The following is a 22103-nucleotide window of genomic DNA, read 5'->3' on the forward strand; positions in this document are numbered from 1 at the left end:
ATTCAAGGAAACACATCATTCAGTTCACCCATGAGTTACGCTGTTACAAAACACAAACTGTGGCATCTAAATTAATCATTCGTTTTTGTTTTCAATTTTCTTGAGCTTTCCTGGGGATGTTTTTTTGTTGTAATAAAACTAAACTCAATCCCTAGTTATTGCGAGAATAAAAACTAGGATGAAGGCATTGATGTTGCTTCATCAGGACTGTTTTTCCCACCTAAAGTAGGATGTATCCAGTTTATCTGGCTTCCTGGTGAACTTCCAGGAGAACAGTGTTGGATGTGCTTTCAGAATCACCTTTATAAACATAAGCCATCAACAAAACAACAGCAACGTTACAACAGAAATGAGTTGAGCTGAAAGATACAAACATGGAAATAATGACCTAACTTTTTCAGAAAAAAATTATAATATTTAATATGATATCTAATATTTACATCTCTATGAAAACAGCAGGCTGCACCTCTGTCCTTTAGAGGTATCAACATACATCATAACAAAAATGAGCCAAAACATCACCAGCACTCTCACTTTACAAAACACAATGGGGGAATCTCACGAAAACCCGCCAAGAACATGTCCAGGCCATATCCCTGCGGGAAAAAAAAATAACCCAATTATCCTAAACTAATCCTAATTATTTAACCTGATTTTGGGGTGAAATATGACCTGGACGTGTTTTGTTAAGTCACTGTTCCTGTTTCTCCAGCGCAGTGCCCGTCACCAGCAGCAGGTTACAGGCCATGAACTGCACATTGAGGATGTTGCTAGTGCTGCCCGTGTACTGTCCAATCAGCTCGCTGCTGGAGCCGTCGGTGGGGGCGGTGCCGTGGGCGCTGCGTATGTCCCACACTCGCACGGAGTTGTCCATGGAGGCGGAGGCCACCAGACTGCTGTCCTGGCTGAAGGAGAGGCTGGTGATGCTGTCGGTGTGACCCCGCAGGTCTTTGAACAGACTGCCGGATGCTAGATCCCACAGCTTCAGTCTCTGGTCCTCTCCGGCCGAGGCCAGGTACTTGCCGTTGGGCGAGAATGCGAGCGACAGCACGGGCCCGCGGTGCCCGGTGAACAACCTCACAGACGCACCCTGCTGCGTGCTCCACAGGCGTACGGTTTTATCCGTGGAGCCCGTCGCCACGTAGTTGGAGTTGGGGTGGAATTTGACGCAGTCGACGTCGGAGAGGTGGCCGGCGTACAGACGCAGCGGATACGTGCGCGCGAAGCTCCAGAGGCGAGCGGTGCGGTCGTGGGACGCTGTGGAGAAGTACAGGCTGCAGGGACTGACGTCCATGTCCCAGACGTGGTAAGCGTGGCCGCGGTACAGGACGGTGTTCGTGAAGCTGTTCAGGTCCCAGAAGCGAACAGTGGAGTCCTCAGAACAGGACAGCAGTCCGGAGCCGTCCGTCAGGAACGCCGTGCGGTACACGGGACCGCTGTGAGCGCGCAGGGTCTTTATCTCACTGCCTGAGGCATCCTCATCATCTGCCTGATTTCAAACAAAGATACATGTGAATAACTCGAGATATATGAATACACATTAAACTATATAAAAATGAACATAATAAAATAGCAAATACAGTAAAAGAGAATCTCTATTTTTGTACAATTAATCTGCAGTGTGATTTTGGACCAATAACATTCTTTTGTTTGTGGCTTTACTCAAAAATGTCCACAGAAATCTCATCATGCAAGGTGTAAAATCTTCCTATTCTTATTTATGTAAAATATTGATAGTAATTGGCAATGTTTATATTAATAAAAATGTATAAAATATAATTGTTAGTTTTTTTTATTTATTTTATTTATTGTAAATTATACTGTATTTTACTTATTCTAAATCTACTGAACAAAGACTGGTTAAAACTAGGTTTTATTTGACTAGAAAAAAAAATTATAATTTAAATTTTATTTTTATTGGGAAACATCCAGGCACATTAAATAATGAGGATCTGTGCACTTAATTGATTATCTTATTGATTGATTTTGTATTTAAAATCAACAAATTAAAGGCTGAAAACAAATATTACCGTGATAAATACTTTTCTTATGAAATATTTCATTGTATTATTTGCATTACAGTAATGAGAGTTTGTCTCAGAAATAACATCACAAGTCAGAAAATTTTATTGGCGATAAATGGCTTAATTAGGCAAAAATAAGCAAATAAATAAATCAAGGTATAAAATGTCTTATATTTATGCACGTAAATAATGCTATTACTTACAGTGAGCCTGTAAAATATTATATTGTTTTTAAAATATTGTTCATTTAATCAATTGAGTGTTCATTTATTGTAAATTGCATTGCATTTTACTTCTGCTTGAAAAGATAATATATAAAAAGTAAAATTTTTGTAAGCCATTTTAGAGCAATTAAATAGAGAGAGTCACTAAAAACCATTAAAAGACTGAAAAATACCCAGACATTTTATACAATTTATCTTTAAGCTTATCAGTTTATCATTAGATGTGCAGAAATACTGCTAATATTAATGAAGATCACCATCAGCTACTCGAAACAAGAGAGACTGACAGCTGTCACTCACTCACCTCCTCCTCCAGCACATCACAGGCGAGTCTTATTTTAGACACGTCGACCCTGTGAGGTCCTGCCTTCAGCTTCCTGGCCCGCAGACTCCACAGCTTCACGGCTGAGTTATCGAAGCCGGCCGCCAGCAAGCGGCTGTCCGCTGACACCTCGGCCGTGTTCAGCAGCTGATCCGTGTGCTGGAAGGCGTAGAAGCAGACGGTAGTGAGCGAAGGCGGACCTTCTCGCACACGCTTTATGCAGTCCTGCAACGCCTCCAGCGCCACCTCGTTCTGAGGTAACCCAGCCGTGACCTCCACACGCTCCGCCCCCTCCGACCCATCCCCCGCAGTCCACGTAGTGGAAGAAGAGGAAGTGGAGGTAGTGTTCCCTGCTCCTATGCCTGCGCCGTACAGCTGGTAGTCGGTTCGGTGCGCTGCTGTCACCTCCACCTGAGACAACGTGTGAGGAATGATAGCAATTACACAGAAACAAAGACCTCTGTGATGTAGGTCGACTGGTTTTCTTTGACTACTCCCTCTTTGAATTCAGTTGTTGGTAATTTGAAGAGGCTCATACCTGCACATGTGTGCTGAGCACCCAGCAGATGGCGCTGTTGTCATCGCTCTGCAGGTAACGCAGCAGGTAGCTGTATGCTTGATCTGTCAGATGCACCACATACTTGTGATCCAGGAGCGAGCAGAGTTTAGGGTTTGAGGTCACATCCTGGAAGGCCAAAAAAAAAAAGTTTCAGCATGCTTTGAGAATGACAACTTCCCTGCTGCTGTGGATGCAATGTGCCTACTATTCACTGTGTCACAAATAACCTGGAATTGAGGTTAGTCATTTTTTTTGTTATAATTTAGCACAATCAGCTACTACTGCTATATTTATAGTGAGAGACAAGTAAAAAAAAAAATAAAGCAAAGTGTTTAAATATATTTACTTTTTATATTTTATTTACTTGTATTTTAACTCAGCTTTTACATTTAATTATATTTCTTTGTAAATGTGTTCTTTAATTGTGTATGTGTGTGTGTGTAATATATAATATATATATATATATATATATATATATATATATATATAGACACATACATATATAATGTAGCAATTTGTGTGCTTGTTTGTGCTCATAAGAAATAATATAAAATATAATATAATAATAGATATACATGTACTTTTTTATTTGTGTGTGTGTATATATATTTTTCAAAATATGTGTGTGTATAAAATATATAGAATGGCTAAGTGTAAACAAAATAAAAATGGATTTTAAAATATAATTACGTCAATTTGTTTTTTGATTTGTTTTATATACATGTATTTAGAAAGTGCTATATATAGATTATTATATACATTTCATGTATACATATGAAATATATAATAATCTATGCATAAATGCATATGATAATCAATATATAAATGTATAATGACCTATATTTATTATATATACATTTTATTAACAAATATGTTTGTTATAAATATGCAAATATGTTAATAAAGTGTATATTTAATAAATCAAAGTAAATCTGACCTGCATTTTACATTTTTAATTTATCGATTACAGTTATTTTCAATCAAACTGACCTCACTCGTTTACTTAACTATATATTAAATAAATTGAATAACTGAACATCACTCAACACTCAAGTAGTACACTATTGTTTGACACATTTATTATGGCATAATTCCCACTGTTATGCTAACTGGTTTTAATTTACATATAGAGTGTGCACTACAAAGTATTTAGAAAGTAGTACACTAATATTTCATTCTAAACATTGGCTTTCTCTCTTAGTTTGCTAACAAAGGAAGCAGCTTTAGTGCTAATGTAACAATTAAAAACAAAATTTGTGCATATGGTGAGTAACTGATGCTTTATTGATGCATTAAAAATCTGAATGACATAGAATGATAGCAAATTAAGTTTGGTCAGTCTCATCGTAAACAAAAGACACTTTTTAGTAGTAAAGTAACTGACCTGAGGCGTGACGACTGCTCGTAGCAGGTCTACGATGGCTTTCTGCTCAGGGTCCTGCTGGAAGAAGGAGTGGAAGCGACTGTAAAACGAGTCTACCGCCCCCTTTAGGCCACACCGCGCCATGTCCAGGTGCAGGTAGAGGAAGAGCGGAAACAAGACGCCGCTCACCTCCTTCACTAACGGTGCTTCTGCCTCTGAAACAGAGAAAACAGCTGTTAAACCCAGATAACATGTGGATTAAAGCATTAGAAGCGTGTGTTTGTTGTCTCTCACCCTGCAGGAAGGAGCGCAGTCTGGAGAACTGGGTTTCGTACTGCTGCGGGTCTGACTGACACGGGGCTGCGGACACCACATTCGCACAGCTGGACTCCGTCTGCACTGCAAACGCCAGAAAGAGAGAGAAGAGATGAGCATCATTTAGAGTGAAGGACCCATGTTCATTTAAAGAGTATTCACCCGTCAGACTGGCTGCCATCTCCTCAGCAGACTGGGAGAGTTTGGCCCCCTTCAGAGACCCATCTGTGTCTATATACTGCCTCCTCTTCAGGTACTGGGTCACCGCGTACTGGATCTGCTCTGTCCGCACCCGCTTCATCTCCTGATGGAGACACGCAACACACACACACACACACACACACACAGTGTCATATATCTCTCTTCACAGCAGCCATTAATGGTCCAACATAAAGACTAAAGCTTGGATTCACAGCATTCACTTGGATTCAGTCTCAAAACACACCCGGGAATCATATCAATATGAATGCTTGACTCGATTTTAGGAAATCATAAGAGTGCTTGGATGAATATTTGATTTGATTTCAGGGAATCATAAATTTCTTGAATTATTTGATTTGATTTTAGAGAATCGTAAGAATGCTTGAATATTTGATTCGATTTCAGGGAATCATAAAAATGCTCATATTTTATTTGATTTTAGGGCATCATAAGCATATTACATTTATTTAATTTCAGGGAATCATAAGAGTGCTCGAATATTCGATTAAATTCGGACGTTTAATTTCAACGCGTCTATAATGCTTCAGTATAGCTGCCTAGGTAGGTAACTCATCACGATTTGAGACACAGACATGAAAAGCAGGTTAATTTCTGCGCGACATATCAATTCATTAGTTATCTTCAGGTAATATTTATGAAATAAACCCAGACCGCTCAGGGTCTTGCAGGTCAAATACACGCGCGGCCTCAGTGACTGAGCTCATTATCACACTCTGGTCTCAAATACACTCGACTCGCGGCGCTTTAGATCTGTTTCACGGTTTAGTAAAGCTGTTAAACACCTACTGCACACTCCGTATGTGACAGTCCTGGAGAAAAGCGCTGGTTTAAGACATGGGAGAGGAGTTCAGGAGAAGACTGCTGCAGCTCCCCACCGCTGCTCCATTGGTCGCCCGCTCTCTTCTTCTGCGCCTCCTCTGAGCGCGCGCTGAGGCCGCGGACGCAGCACTGCCATCTAGCGCAACGAACTTTTGTCTTACACATGTATTTAAGTATGCGATATAAAGACACGTTGCATTATATTAAATTAAGGTAGTTACATAATTAAATATTATTATAATTATAACATCATATTTATCAAGTCACGACCTTTTTAAATTAATAACTTTAAGGTGCTCTTCTTTTTATTTAATGAGAGTGTTGAGATATGAGTGGTTTTCAGACGCTTGCTCTGTAACACTGACTCAGAATCAGTTGTATCGCTCAACACACTCTTCAGCAAGAGCGCATGCGCATTCGAATAATGCATGAATAATCTCCATATCAGTAGGTGGCGGTATGCGCCTATGAAGTTAGTTCGCAACCCGCCATAAAACCAAAAGAAGTAGAAGAAGAAGAACGACGACGCATATTGTGTGCGCCTGACCGACTGTAGCGAACGCGCGGCAAAAGGTTTCCAACGTTTATTGCGAATGAGTTAAACAAGCTGCCGGCTCATTATGTTCACTCCCCGCGGCACCCCGAGCTCAGGCCGCAGACAGGCGCCCCGGACCGGCGGTCGGAAGAGCGTGAGTGCCGCTCAGCCCGGGCTGCTGTTCTCTCCACGCCGCTCCGCTGTCACAGCCAGGTAACAGAGTAACACAGACAGGAGATGCTACACTTACCATGCTACTGCCGTGCTTTAAACATTCACCACGGTATTGTTTTGAGTACCAAATAAATACCATGGTAACGTTACATAAATATGATAATTCTTCAGTATTGTGTTACATATGACAGTAACGCTACTATCTGATAACGTTAAAGTCACGGTATTTATGTAAAGTTTCTTTTAAGAGTCTTGTAATAAAATTTAAGTTTAAATTTAAAAGTTCTTTAATTACATATAATTTTTAAATTAATTTCTTTATATTTAATATATTTTATTCTGTTAATTATAAAATAATAAAGTACGGTTTGTAGTTTTCCTATTATTGTATCTGAATTTATTTTACATGTTACGTAAATGTACAATAATTATGAAATAGTTCTTATCTTTAAAACAAGTATTAAGGCTTTTTTTAAGAAAAAGGGTAGCTTGTTTAAACAAATTCAATAAAATCTGAATATGACCATTTTATTTTAATTTTTTTATTGATTTGTGCATCTCTAATCTTTCTCCAGATCCACTCCCACCCGAGTTCAGGGTCATGCAGCCCTCGATTCACATCATTTTGACATTCAGACCTTCGGATCATCTCTGCCGGTCAAAGTCATGGAGGCGCTGACCATGGCCGATGGTAAAGATTGGGGTCTTTAACTTTCCGGGATGCAGACTTGTCACCTTTCGGCGAAATTCACAGTTTTAAATTCAAAATGGGTCAATTGTGTGATTCGGGTAGATCCAGTGAGTTTTAAAAGTTGTTTGGGGGAATGACAAACGTGGGTGTAAAAAATGAGTGAATCCACTAAATTCTGTGAGTCATTGCTATAAATGACAGTGATAACTGTAGCAATGGACGGAATGAACTGACAAACCCATGACACAATAGAGCTGTGCATTAAGTCATTCAGGGTAACAAAACTACAGCAGCAACAAGTATGTGTTAGCGGAATATATTTAGCAGCTTCTGCAGTATATTTTTGATGTGTCCTTTAAAGGCAATGTTTTAAAAAAAATTCGTTTTTAAATTAAATCTCAAAATATTTATTGCATTATTATTTGACTGTATTGTACTTGCTATACTTCATACTTCAGTACAGTAAAAGTACTAAAATTTGTTATAAGAGTCATTTTATAATAAAGGCAACTGAGCAAATGAGTGATCCTCTGCTGCCATCTACTGGTTTTGATGGTAATTTCATGTTATTTTCATCTTAAAAGTCTTTGTTTTCCACCAGGATTTTTGGCACATTTTCCATGTCATCATGAATGAAAAGTGAATCTTTAAAGTGAATTTTACTGCACAACTGTTGAAAAAACTAACATTTTAAAATATTGTAAGTGTTTCACCCATGATGAGTTTGCATCCCTGAACTTCACATAGAGGCTGTGTCTCTAAACCTAGTGAGCTGCCTACCTAGGTGACAGCTGTAGGCATCATTAATGCATTCAAACTAGTGATGGGAGCATTCAAAACACTGCTTCATGAAGCTTCAAAACCTTGTAAATCATTCGTTTCCAACAAGGGATTCAATCAAAAGTCCTTTGGTTTCAGTAAGCAAAGCTCTGTTACGTTGAAACTGTTTTGAACGGTTTCGAAGCTTCAGTGGCTTGCCACCAGCAATCTCTGGGGCTGATTTGTAGACATTTTAAATGAAACATTTTTAGGATAAAAGTAAGAATAGTAGTTCGTCTCTTCCAGTCTTTGGATTTGCTGGTTTGAAGGCTTCTCAGTGTATGATGCTGTGTCTGTTGCAGTGGATGATCAGATCTCTGTGAAGGTGGAGGCGTCCGGTTGGGCGTGGATGGTTTGTGGAGAACAGCTGATCATCTGGAAAGTGTCTCAGACGTCTGTGGCAAAGGTCAGAAAGAGACCATTACTGAGTGCTGAATTTGCTGCCAAGGCTGTACTGAAGTTGTGCTCTTCTTGTCATTGCAGCTGTCGGTGTGTAAAGACCTCCAGCTGCCCTCCAGTGAGTTTGAGTACAGCGCTGATCTCATCTCCATCACTTCCTCCCGGACCCTCGATTCTGCACCCATACAGGTGCGATCATCTCTGTGCATTAACTCCACAAAAGATTTCATTATGCAAACATGAATGCAAATGTGTTTTTTTTTCACAGTCTGTCAGTGCACTGGCCGTGTCTCCAGACGGTTCGGCCCGGTTTTGGCCCAGTCTGGCTCATGACGGGACTTACACTGAGACATCTCTGGATTTCACCGGAAACGTGTGCAACTATGTCGCAGCTGTTAAGGTGTGCAATCAGGCTAAGTGAGGAGTGCGGAAGCTTTTATTATCATAACTCTTCTTCCATGAGCTAGTTTCTCTTGCTGTTTCAGGGCGGGAGTTTCATCGTGTCATCGTACCGCGGTCACCTGCTCCGGCTCACTCCGGATTCCTCCGGTAAACTGCAGCAGCGGCCCGTGCAGCAGGGTCAGGGGATGCTGTCCGGCATCGGACGCAGGGTTTCCAGCCTGTTTGGCATCCGCGGCCAGCCGGCCGACATCACGGTCAGTACTGTTTGTTCTTTAGAGGTGGAAGCAGATCATGTGTTCAATCAGTGACGGGACGTTTGGCTCCTCAGGTGTTCAGTGTGCTGTGGGTGAAGGAGACCGGCTGTCTGTACTCTCTCAGCTCGTGTGGACTCAGTAAATGGGAGGTGGATGAGAACAGTGAGACGCAGGTGTTAAGCTGGAGCACCAATCAGATCATCACAGACAGCATCACTGACGCCATCTGGGTCAGATACCTTTTTTTTTTTTTTTTGGAAGCGTCTAGAATTATATTGAAATGTGCTTTTCTAAACTTCATCTGATATAGAAATTGAGGTCCTTGCATAGAACCAAAGCAGACTGCTTAAAGGGGTCAAATTCTTTCCATAAAAATTTGAAGCAGCACAACTGTTTTCAACATTGATATTAATCAGGAATGTTTCTTAAGCATCAAATCCTCATATTAGAATGATTTCTGAAGGATCATGTGACACTGAAGACTGGAGTAATGATGCTGAAAATTCAGCTGCGCATCACAGCAATAAATTACATTTTACTATAATATATTCACATAGACAACAGTTATTTTAAATGATAATATTTCACAATATTACTGTTTTTATTGAATAAATGCAGCCTTGTTAGGCAGAAGAAAAAACAATTTAAAAATATTAATTATTCCAAACGTTTGACTGGTAGTGAATAATATTAGTAAAGTTTTTGTGCCAAGTATTTTTTTCTTTTATGGCCATTTTCTACCTGTTATATAAATATTTTTGCCCCAAATGCCTCATTTGCTTGTGAAATGAGCAACACAGCTTGTGTATTTGTTTTAACTTTTATTTATTAATGAATTTATTTAGCGCTCAAAAGTTCAGTAAGATTTTAAGAATTTAATCTCTTCTCACCTAGGCTACATTTATTTGATCATAAATACAGTAAAAACAATAACATGAAATATTTTTATAATTTAATATAACTGGTTTCTATTTGAGTATATATTAAACTGTAATTTATTTCTGTGATCAAAGCTGAATTTTCAGCATCATTCCTCCAGTCTTCAGTGTCACATGATCTTCAGAAATCACTCTAATATGCAGATTTGCTGCTAAAGAAACATTTCTGATTATTATCAATGTTGATTTATATTTTATGGAAACTGTTTTTTTTATTTTTAGGATTCTTTCATAAATTGAAAGTTCAAAATAACAGCATTTATTTGAAATATAAATCTTTTGAAACATTATAAATGTCATTACTGTCACTTTTAAACAATTAAATGTATCCTTACTAAATAAAAGTATTAATTTATTTCAAAATCATAAATAGATGTGTATTTATGTAATACCCTTTATTTACCCTATAGGACTCTGAAAGTAACTACTCGGAGATCAAGAAAGGAGTGAATGTCTCTTATCTGGACATGCAGTACAGCAAGTGAGTCTTTTGAATATGAAACTGAATATCATCATGTTCAAATTCATCTGTAATACAGTACAGGCAGTAATTGCAGTAGTAGTCAGTGACTAATGTTGTGTGTCTCTTCAGAGCGGGGCTGGTGGTGTTGGCGGCAGCGTGGCATCCGGGCGACACTCCATGTGTGGCGTATTTCTGCTTGGTCACTCTTGCAGAAAGCATAGCGCCTTCACCAGACCTGCTCACTGTTGAGGTCACCAAATACAACCCACCCTTCCAGGTACACGGTTCAATCGTAGCTGAATGATCCGAGTGTTTAGACTGTGAGCTTCCTGGATTGAAATCATGAAAACTATGATAGTGTGAACTGAAAGAATTCAGCTGTGCTTTTGTCCGTCAGAGTGAGGAGGAGCTGCAGAAGACGCGTGTGGTGTTGCCCGAGCCGTCGAGTCCTGCTGCGTACCTCTATAATGAGGAGCTGGTGTTCACCTGCAGCACTGGAGCTGGACGCGGAGGTCTCGCAGAGGAGAAGATCTCCTTCAGCTCTCCAGGTACAGCCCTCGCACTGGGAAATCCAATGAAGTAGCTAGTTTTCTTCCTGGAGTTCCTCTCAGTGGTTTTTGCCTGTTCTGCAGGTGACCGTATCCGAGGCGGTGGGGTGTGTGCCGGTGTTTTTGTCTTTTTTATATTGCTGGTTGCCGTTTTAGCGAGAGAAAGTGCTTCCCTCCTACCTGAGACCATGGAGGACTCGCTCTGCACCTCAGTAGCTGGACCTGAGGTCTGGACTCAATTTACTTAAAGGAGGCATAATGAGATATATATATATATATAGCTATATATATAGAATATATATATATATAATATATTCCTCTATATATAGATATTATATATGGATATTATACATATTATATACTGGCAATATATAGAGAGTATAGTAGACAGATATATATATATAATATATATATATACACACGCCATATAGATATATATATATCTATACACACATATATATATATATTATATCTATATACACACACATACCTATATACCTTATTATATTATATATATATACACAATACAATTATATATATCTATGATATGGACTCTATATACACAATATAGATGATAATACACACATATCTCTATATATATATATACACAATAGATTATATATATATATATTAGATATTATATAGATTAGAGAGATCCTTTTAGACATATAGAGATATATGATATAATATATTTACATATATTATATATATTATATGATTACACAGGTATTATATATATATATACCCATAGAGTATATACATTATATATATATATATATAGACATATATATATATATAATATATATATATATATATCTACACAATTATATATATATATATACTATATATATATATAGATGATATATATATATATACACACATATATATATAGATATATATATATATACACAATATATATTTATATATAGATATATATATAGATATATACAACACATAATATACACATACATATTATAGTATTTATTATAATGATACACATATTACATACCATATATATATATATATATATATGTATATTATTATAAACCACATAGATATATTTATATATATACACATCTAGATATATATATACACATAATCTATTAACATTATATATATATACAACCATATATACTATATATTATATATATATATATATAATACAACATATATAATCTTATAATATCTAATATATATATATATATATATATATATAATATATATGTTATTATATATATATATTACATATGTATTGATACGTATAGTATACTTTTATATATGTTATAATATTATATATATAGTATATAATAAACCACATATACTATATATATATTTTATACAAATATATATATATATATATATACACATATATATATATATATGCAACATATTATATATATATATATATATATATATATGAAGATATGTATATCACATATATATATATATCTATATGATATATATTTATGATATATATATATGGTAAAATATATGACACATATATAATATATATATTATAGGTAATATTACAATATGTTATATTTATATGATATATATATATATATAGATTATTATATATTAATGTTACACATTATTATATATATATTATATTATATATTCATGGCTATCATCATATAGAATATATATATAATATATATATATTAATATATATATATATATATATATAATATATGTTTTTTTTTTTTTTTACAATTTGTTTGTTTTTATACAAGTTTAGAAATATGGAAATATAATGTATCTTTTCAGGGCATCTCCAGTATTAATTGATGTGTTATTCAATTTATAATGTTATAAATTTAAAAATATAAATATTATATTTAAAAAGGCATTTTTTTTGTGTATTGTGTACATTTATTTGTATTGTTTTATTTTGATTTTCTTCTTTTTACTGGAACTTCTTTATAATTTTAACATTTTATAAATATAAATTTTTTTTATTTGTATATTTTTTTATTTTAAATATTTTTGTGATTTTATTTTTTTTATTATTTTTATGGATTTTCATTATAAATTAACATTTTATTAATTTAAATATTTGTTAAGTTTTTTTTTTTTTTTATTTTATGGTTTATTTTATGGTATGTTATTTATGTTTTTTGTTTGAATTTTAATTTATAGTTATTATTTTAAGTGAATATTTATGGTTTTTTATATTTTAAGGTGTTTTTTTTTTTTTAATTTTATATTTCGTATTATTTCAGTTATGTCGATTTTTTCTCCAATTAAACCAGAAGACGTAAATAGGGTTTTGAGTTGTTTCGATTAAACCATAGTCACTTCATTGTGGAAATATTTTTTTTTCTTTTCAGGGAACTTTAGTATATATATATGATATATTATATATATATATATATATAGATATATATAATATTTATATATATATAATACTTATATTATATAAATATATTTAAAAGTATAATTGTATATATCCTGGTAAATATACTATATATATATATGTATGTATGTATGTATCCATTTATAATGTTTAATTTATTCAAGGGAATATTTTTCACCTTGTCAGGGCACTCCATTAGAGACGCCACCTAAAATAGATTCGGTGGCCCAGGAGGACAAAACTAAACTGCTGAAGCAAGCGTTCCTACAGTTCTGTCGGTGAGTTTCCTTCACTTCACAGACGTAATCTTGTTTTTGTGATTGTTGAATCAGTGACCGCAGCTCACAGGTGCTCTGCTGTGCTTTGATCTGCAGTCATGATCTGGTTGGAGCTCAGAGCATGGTGGACGAGCTCTTTCCCAGCGATGGAGAGGGAAGTGCGGAGCTGGATGCTGTCGTGACCCAGATCGACCTGGATCTGGTGGACGACTACCCTGCATGTGACCCGCGCTGGGCCGAGTCTGTTCCTGATGGTGAGAGATGGGAAGAAAACATTTAATTTTGCCCCAATAAATATAAGTTCTTCTAAACAATCCAAAATGTATACAAGATAATTAAGAAAATATTTTGGCCATAAATATTTCTTATCAAAAATGAAGGTATATTTGTAATTATTTTTATTAATGAATGTAATTATTTTTATTAATGAATATTCATTTTATATATATATATATATATATATATATATATATATATATTATATATATATCTATATATATATATATATATAGATATTCATATATTCATTCACTCAGATCTTTTTTTCCCTAAAGAGAGACTTTGTATATATTATTTAACATTATATATTTAATAAAAAATTTGAAAAAAATAAATCCTCTCAATAAATTGTATTTATTTATTTAGATAATTTAGTAATTTTTTATTATTATTATTATTTTATTTATTTATTTATTTTTTGACTGAATTCATGAGCTAGTTTCTGGTAAACAATACACCTGTCACAAAAACTGTCAGACACATTTTGATTTTGTTCACATTTGAATTTCTTTTTTTGTGGCTTATTGTAGAGAATGTTCCACACATGTGTTGTCACATGGAGTCTAAAAGACAAACTTCTATGTTAAACCTAAGATGGTATAAGTTGTTCATTTTGGACCCTGGTCAATTTGTAGTTTGTGTGTTTTGTCCTGTAGAGGGCGCTGGATTTACACTGACGTCACTGATCCTGCTGCATCAGTTGGAGGATAAGATGAAAGCTCACCGCTGCCTCATGGACTTCCTGCTTCAGGTTCTTCAATAGCCACACAATCTATGAGATGCGCATTCATTCGTCTCACATTATTCAGCAGTGCTCTATCTTTCTTTCTGTCCGATCTACAGACAGGACTTCTAGATCGTCTCGCTTCCACAACGGTGCGCATGTCCCCCATGGCCACACGACTCTTGCTATGTGAACATGCGGAGAAGCTCTCGGCCGCCATCGTGCTGAAGAACCATCATGCCAAGCATCCAGAACTGGTGAACACGGCCATCCTGTCGGCCCTGAAGAAGAGCAACACCGACATACTGACCAACCTCACGCCCGCGGACGTGTTCTTCAGAGAGGTGCCAGACTTCAGCACCCTGTTCATCAAACTGGAATGTAGAATATATATATATTTCTCTCTGCTTTATCTCATGTTCATGTCTCCAGGTGTCTCAGATCTCCTCCATCTTTGAGTGTCTGTTGGATGAGGAGGAAAAAGCTTTAAAAGAGCATTCGGATGCTGCCAGGTGGGCCGAGGTGGTGCTCAACGTCAATGACATTGTCAAGGTGCACAGCAGTCTTTCTTACTTATTCATTAATTCTTGCATTCAGTTAATTTTGAATCTGTGGGCCAGGTTGAATGTATCTTGAAGTACTTGTCATTTTTATCCCATAAAGAGAGAGAATATTTATAGAATACACAGTACTTGTCAGAAGTTTGGAAACATTATGATTTTTAAATGTCTCTTTTGCTCACCAAGGCTGTGTATATGTGCTCAAAATGCATTATATTGTGAAATATTACTACAGTTTAAAATAACTCTTTTATTCCTGTGATCAAAGCTGAATTTTCAGCATCTTTACTCCAGTCTTCAGTGTCACATGATCCTTCAGAAATTATTGTAAAAAAAAAGTGAGGTAGTAACATTTATAATGTTACAAGAGATTTCTATTTTAAATAAATATTTTAAATAAACAAATTAAATCCTGAAAAATGTTCATGTTTTAAGCATCACAGTTTTTTCAATGCTGATAATTTACTATTTAATATAAAAGATGTATTTAATAATTGGATAATTTGTAAAGCAAATTATAAATATGAAACTAAAGATGAAAGAATATCATCCTCATCTTCCAGTTTGTGAAATGAATAATCATGTTTTGTGTGGTAGGATATGCTTCAAGCAGCAGCACAGTACAGAGAGACCAAAGCATCTCTGTACAGAGCACCAGAGAACTGCGGACCTGAGCCAGAGTACATCCCATGGACGGGTAAACACACCTGAAAGGACTTCCTTTTCTTTTTTTAACTGCCACAGCACTGTAAACACAATAGCATCTCTCCATCAGTATGAGCATCATAGTTTCTTCCTCTCAGCCTCAGGAGGAGCGGGCGGAGTCCGGACCGTCATCACACGGCAGCACGAGCTGATCCTGCGTGCGGCGTATCCTCACGCAGACGTGGAGCTGCGCGGCATGCTGAGCGAGCAGCTGGTGGCTCTGTTGGACTCTCTGTTGAGCGGTTACGTGGCTCAGCTGACGTCTCTCCGCCGCGCTGGACAGCAGGAGCGCTACGTCACACTGGAGAACGAGTACACGCAGAAACGCTCGGAGCTGCTCGCACCTCTCTGTGAGTTTTAATTGCTCCTTTTACATGTCAGTCTGTCTGTGTGGTCAGAATAAGCTGAAAAACGGACCAGATTATGTGCTTAATAGTTTTGTGTTGTCTGTGACTGTGGCAGTGGAGTTGGGTCAGCATCAGTGGGTTGCAGCACTGGCCGAGAAGTACTGTGACTTTGACATATTGGTGCAGTTGTGCGAGCGAACGGAGAACCAGAGTCGACTACAGCAGTACATGGTCAAATTCGCTGATCAGGTAAGAAACCCATCGGCCCAAGAACTCTTAAATGTCAACACATGCCACATACACTATTGCTCAATAGTTTGGGGTCTGTATAGTGTTTTCAATGGAAATTAATACTTTTGGTCATCAAGGATGCATTAAACTGATCATAAGTAAAGAGTAAAGACATTTTTAATCTTATAAAGAATTCGATTTCAAATACATGTGGTTCTAAATAAATGCTTTCTATTCATCAAAGAATCCTGAAAAAAGTTTTCACAGAAATAACAAGCAGCACAAATATTTTCAACATTAATAACGTCAGCTTTGATCAGCTTAAAATCAGCTTTGATCACAGGAATAAATGACATTTTACAATATATTCACATAGAAAACAGTTATTTTAATATTTCACAATTTTTAATGTTTTTGGTTGATTTTGATCAAATAAATGCAGCCATGATGAGCAAAAGACGCTTTCACAAACATAAAAACATTAAAAAATTTTGTGATCTCAAACCTTTAACCGCTACTACAGGTGCATCTCAGTAAATTAGAATGTCATGGAAAAGTTCATTTGTTTCAGTAATTCAACTCAAATTGTGAAACTGGTGTATTAAATAAATTCAGCGCACACAGATTGAAGTGGTTTAAGTCTTTGGTTCTTTTAATTGTGATGATTTTTGCTCACATTTAACAAACACCCACCAACTCACAACAATCTCAACACATTAGAATACTTCATAAGACCAATTAAAAAAAAAAATTAGTGAATTGTTGGTCTTCTGGAAAGTATGTTCATTTACTGTACATGTACTCAATACTTGGCAGGGGCTCCTTCTGCTTTAATTACTGCCTCAGTTCGGCGTGGCATGGAGGTGATCAGTTTGTGGCACTGCTGAGGTGGTCTGGAAGCCCAGGTTTCTTTGACAGTGGCCTTCAGCTCATCTGCATCTTTTGGTCTCTTGTTTTTCATTTTCCTCTTGACAATACTCCATAGATTTCTCTCTGGGGTTCAGGTCTGGTGAGTTTGCTGGCCAGTCAAGCACACCAACACCATGGTCATTTAACCAGCTTTTGGCAGTGTGGGCAGGTGCCAAATCCTGGAAAATCAAATCAGCTTCTTCAAAAAGCTGGTCAGCAGAAGGAAGCATCAAGTGCTCCAAAATTTCTTGGTAAACGGGTGCAGTGACTTTGGTTTTCAAAAAACACAATGGACCAACGCCAGCAGATGACTTTGCACCCCAAATCATCCCAGACTGTGGAAACTTAACACTGGACTTCAAGCAACTTGGGCTATGAGCTTCTCCACCCTTCCTCCAGACTCTAGGAGCTTGGTTTCCAAATGAAATACAAAACTTGCTCTCATCTGAAAAGAGGACTTTGGACCACTGGGCAACAGTCCAGTTCTTCTCCTTTGCCCAAGTAAGACGCCTCTGACGCTGTCTGTGGTTCAGGAGTGGCTTAACAAGAGGAATACGACAACTGTAGCCAAATTCCTCGACACGTCTGTGTGCGGTGGCTCTTGATCCCTTGACTCCAGCCTCAGTCCATTCCTTGTGAAGTTACCTCAAATTCTTGAATCGATTTTGCTTGACAATCCTCATAAGGCTGCGGTTCTCTCGGTTGGTTGTGCATCTTTTTCTGTTAACATACTTGGATACAGCACTCTGTGTACAGCCAGCTTCTTTGGCAATGAATGTTTGTGTCTTACCCTCCTTGTGAAGGGTGTCAATGATTGTCTTCTGGACAACTGTCAGATCAGCAGTCTTCCCCGTGATTGTGTAGCCTAGTGAACCAAACTGAGAGACCATTTTGAAGGCTCAGGAAACCTTTGCAGGTGTTTTGAGTTGATTAGCTGATTGAAATGTTCCATATTCTAATTTGTTGAAAATTTGTTAAATGGGAGCCAAAATTCATCACAATTAAAAGAACCAAAGACTTAAACTACTTCAGTCTGTGTGCATTGAATTCATTTAATACACAAGTTTCACAATTTGAGTTGAATTACTGAAATAAATGAACTTTTCCACAACATTCTAATTTATTGAGATGCACCTGTATATTATCAATAGATGCTTCTAGATAGTGTAGTTTGAAGTAGCTTTTGGCTAGTAGAGAATATTTCAATATTTATAGAAATGTTTTGTTAAATCAAAGAGCGTTGCACACGGAGACTTCAAAATTCTTGGAATACAGTTCTAAGAAAAACATACTGAAATCACAGTTACAGTGCCTGTGCCGAATGCATTTACTCACAGCCCTCTTTGTTTCCTGTAGAACTTTGCGGACTTCCTGTTCCGCTGGTACATGGAGAAAGGCAAGAGAGGGAAGCTGCTGTCTCAGCCAGTAGCAACGCACCAGCAGCTGGCCAGCTTCCTACAGGCTCACGATCACCTCAGCTGGCTGCATGACATACATGTGCAGGACTATCAGAGAGTAAGAGGAAAAAGGAATCAAATACATACATACATATATATAAATGCTAAAGTGCACACCACAAGGTTACTGACACTTGTAGTGTTTGAAATGCTTTGGTGTCTTCACGACAGGCCCATCGTACCCTGTACAGTCAGGCCAACATGGAGACACGATACTTCAGCAAGAAGAAGACCCTGCTGGCCCTCAGCAAACTCACGGCTCTGGCGTCAGACATGCCTGAAGCCGTGCACCGCAGACAGCTCAACGGTCAGTCATTTGATTTGTCTTAAAATCTGCTTTAGTCCGTATAAAATGGATTTCATATTATTTTTATTTTCTCTGTCATGTCCCACCAAGCCTTTTTAGTGTTATTACATCAACAGAATAAGAAGCAAATGATGCATGCTTTATGTATTTTATCATTGTGTAGACACAGAGAATAATAGGAGTTTATGCTCAATTCGTCAGGCCTAGTGAATCTCACATTGACCTATGGTGCTCATGCAAGCCCCTAAATATTTGATCAGTTTATGCCATATGAAATTTCTGAAACATAATGGGTGTTGTCCGGTGTGTGTTGGTGTAGATATAGTGGAGCAGGAGAGGTTTCAGCTTCATCAGGAGACTCTTCCTAAACAGCTGCTGGATGAGAAGCAGCTGAACCCAGACAGCATGCCTCTACTGAGCCCTCGTAACCTCATTAATGTGAGTAAACTACAAAAATACTGCGGTCACGTGCATGTGGCAGCAGTTTTTAATTCCTTCAGACTTCTTCATCCTCATTTGTCTTGCTTTGTCTCTCTTTTCCTTGTGTCCAGCTGTACATCTGCGATGAGAACCGTGGAGCCAACGAGTATGACTTCAAGAAAGCTCTCGATCTGCTGGAGTACTTGGAGGAGGTATCTGTAAATAACATGTTAAAAAGTAACTTTTCTAAGCACATAAGTTTCTAATATGTGTTCATCACCTGTAGGAGGATAGAGTTGATCTTGATGCCCTAAAACGAGAGATCTTCAGTAAAGCCTTAAAGAAAGACTGGAAGGAGAGGTGAGCATCACAAAACTCACTCAAATGAGAATAGTGTGGATGGATGTTTCATTTTACATAACTGTAATGGTCTTTCACTGACTGACTGGTTGCAGTTGGTCATCGTCTGATGATAATGACGATCCTCTAGAAGCAGCCAGAGACAGCACTTTCGTCAAGATCTTACAGAAACTCATCCAGGAAGGTACAGTGACTAATCACACACTCACAGTTGTTCTAGAAGGTTGTCTTGAGGTTTCAAAGTGATTTAGGGCTTATTTGAGACTTGATTTTAGCAGGTATGAAGTATATAGTATCTTGCATTCAAAGCTTGAACAACCCTATTTCAGGAAATGTAGTGAGTTACAATGCAAAATCTGCATATTCAGCCGGAGTGTGTTTTGTGTTTGTGCACACAGGTGTTTCTCTGCAGTCGTACCTGCCTGACGTGAAGGATCTTCTGCAGGAAGATGAGTTGGAGAGTCTCAAATCTAAACCGTACTTTGAGTTCCTCCTGCGAGCCAATTATGAGCACTACCAGAAAGCTCAGATTTGACAACACTTCCTGTTTCCTTGTTAATATTCCAACTTTTTTTGTACTGTTTCAAAAAAAAAAAAAAATAATTACATGAACCAGCGCTTGAGTTTTCTGAATAAACTGTATTTCTGTAATTGACGACAGACAGTGATGGTAATCTTCTGCTGCAAGACAAAGATAGAATAACAAATACAAATAGTGCTAACCAAATGGTGACGTTAGCTTGGGTTTTATGGTGTTTTCTTAAAGATTGTGAACCCAAATGTATTTGGATTCTTAGGCCATACTTGCATTAGATAACAAAACATCAAATTAATGCCAAATTTACTCTGCAAAGGTGGCACAGAAGCGCTTCTGAAGTGGCATAAATGCTTTTATACAATAATTACAACTGTATGCTTTGATACTAGAGGTGGGTCAGAGCAGGCAAATATAAGTCTGGATTTTATGCAACATTGCATCTTTACGTTGAATTTTGAGCAGCATTAAAAGATTTCTATGGACATGCACACTTTTAGAGCAAAACATTTCACAAAAAGATAACTATAGATGAAATGTTCAGAGTGAAGCTCATTTGTATGTCATTAATGAACTGTTTAGCTGACTTCATGCATCACCAACACTAGTTTATCGAGTTTAAAAACATGCACAATGGTTCAGAAAAGTTTAAGGTACATTAGTTTGCAGATGCCACTCAGATAGATATCAGACACTGAGTGCCTAAACCCTTTGGGAGCACTATGTGCAAGGCTCTATTTGAGAACGTCTTTTTGTTTTCTTTCACTCCTTCCTCTCATCTGTTGCTCCCACTCCGTCCTCCAGCAGCTGGTGTGAAAAGAGCAGCTGAATTGATGGAGAAGCAACTGTCTCCCCTGAGCTCCTAAAAATAGGGAAGAGAGGGTAAAATGAGTGGCGTGCGCAGTAAATAAGCTGCACTTTACGGGGGTTCTCTGACACCCTATATGGGGTGGGAGCCTCTGGAATCCCTAAAGACACTACATAAACTGTCTGGAACTCGAGGAGGAAATATGATACCCACTTGTTTATGATGTGGCATTAGGCTAGGCATCAAACATTGAAATGCTCACAGGGTCGTGCTTGTCTAATAGTCATCTAATGACTAATCTAATAACCATCTCCAAGTAAAAGAAGATAAAACATTGTTATAATATCCTGTTCCTGTTCTCAGAAAGGCAGAGAGGGTTGCTGAGTGGCTATTTTGATCATATTGGTCATTGGTGATACTTTTACTATGATTTCACAACACATCTTTACTCTTATGTAATGGCAGCTGATGAACAAGCTTAAGAAAATACGTTGCCATCCTTCTTTTGATGGTGATAGTATATTTTAAGGGCTTAATATGATGCCTGCATTGTTCAGTTAAACATCAGACTCGAGATGTTTTTTCCAAGATTCTCCTCCCCTTTATCCAGTTTTGGGGATGCAACTTCTGCTTCTGTGGCTTTCTATGGGAAAGGAAGTAGCTGAAATGAATGCTGTTATCCCAGTGCCACAGACTGACTAAATCCCTAATTTATTTCAGAATTTCAGAATCATTTATATTGGTCAGTTCATGCAA

The 22103-nt window shown here is 37.1% G+C and overlaps 2 protein-coding genes across 2 annotated transcripts; one reads left to right on the plus strand and one right to left on the minus strand.

The window, feature by feature from the left end:
* Window positions 1-95: 95 nt before the first annotated feature.
* LOC109057760 (TAF5-like RNA polymerase II p300/CBP-associated factor-associated factor 65 kDa subunit 5L) lies at window positions 96-5990 on the minus strand. The gene is made up of 7 exons (XM_042763315.1): window positions 5816-5990; window positions 4970-5111; window positions 4787-4891; window positions 4514-4707; window positions 3109-3255; window positions 2553-2981; window positions 96-1489 (listed from the first exon to the last, which is right to left on the minus strand). The coding sequence occupies exons 2-7, from the start codon at window positions 5106-5108 to the stop codon at window positions 692-694; spliced, it is 1812 nt and encodes a 603-aa protein (XP_042619249.1). The 5' UTR covers window positions 5109-5111; window positions 5816-5990; the 3' UTR covers window positions 96-691.
* Window positions 5991-6337: 347 nt separating this feature from the next.
* LOC109057759 (nuclear pore complex protein Nup133) lies at window positions 6338-20659 on the plus strand. The gene is made up of 26 exons (XM_042763325.1): window positions 6338-6596; window positions 7133-7248; window positions 8370-8473; window positions 8551-8655; window positions 8735-8866; window positions 8952-9122; window positions 9197-9352; window positions 10471-10541; window positions 10653-10800; window positions 10921-11071; window positions 11156-11298; window positions 13614-13705; window positions 13802-13959; window positions 14641-14735; window positions 14828-15052; window positions 15141-15260; window positions 15866-15965; window positions 16072-16323; window positions 16436-16569; window positions 18817-18975; window positions 19089-19224; window positions 19544-19662; window positions 19776-19856; window positions 19931-20004; window positions 20100-20188; window positions 20403-20659. The coding sequence occupies exons 1-26, from the start codon at window positions 6469-6471 to the stop codon at window positions 20537-20539; spliced, it is 3396 nt and encodes a 1131-aa protein (XP_042619259.1). The 5' UTR covers window positions 6338-6468; the 3' UTR covers window positions 20540-20659.
* Window positions 20660-22103: the final 1444 nt, after the last annotated feature.

This window comes from Cyprinus carpio, chromosome A1 (assembly GCF_018340385.1).
Source record: "Cyprinus carpio isolate SPL01 chromosome A1, ASM1834038v1, whole genome shotgun sequence".
Classification (NCBI taxonomy): Eukaryota; Metazoa; Chordata; class Actinopteri; order Cypriniformes; family Cyprinidae; genus Cyprinus; species Cyprinus carpio.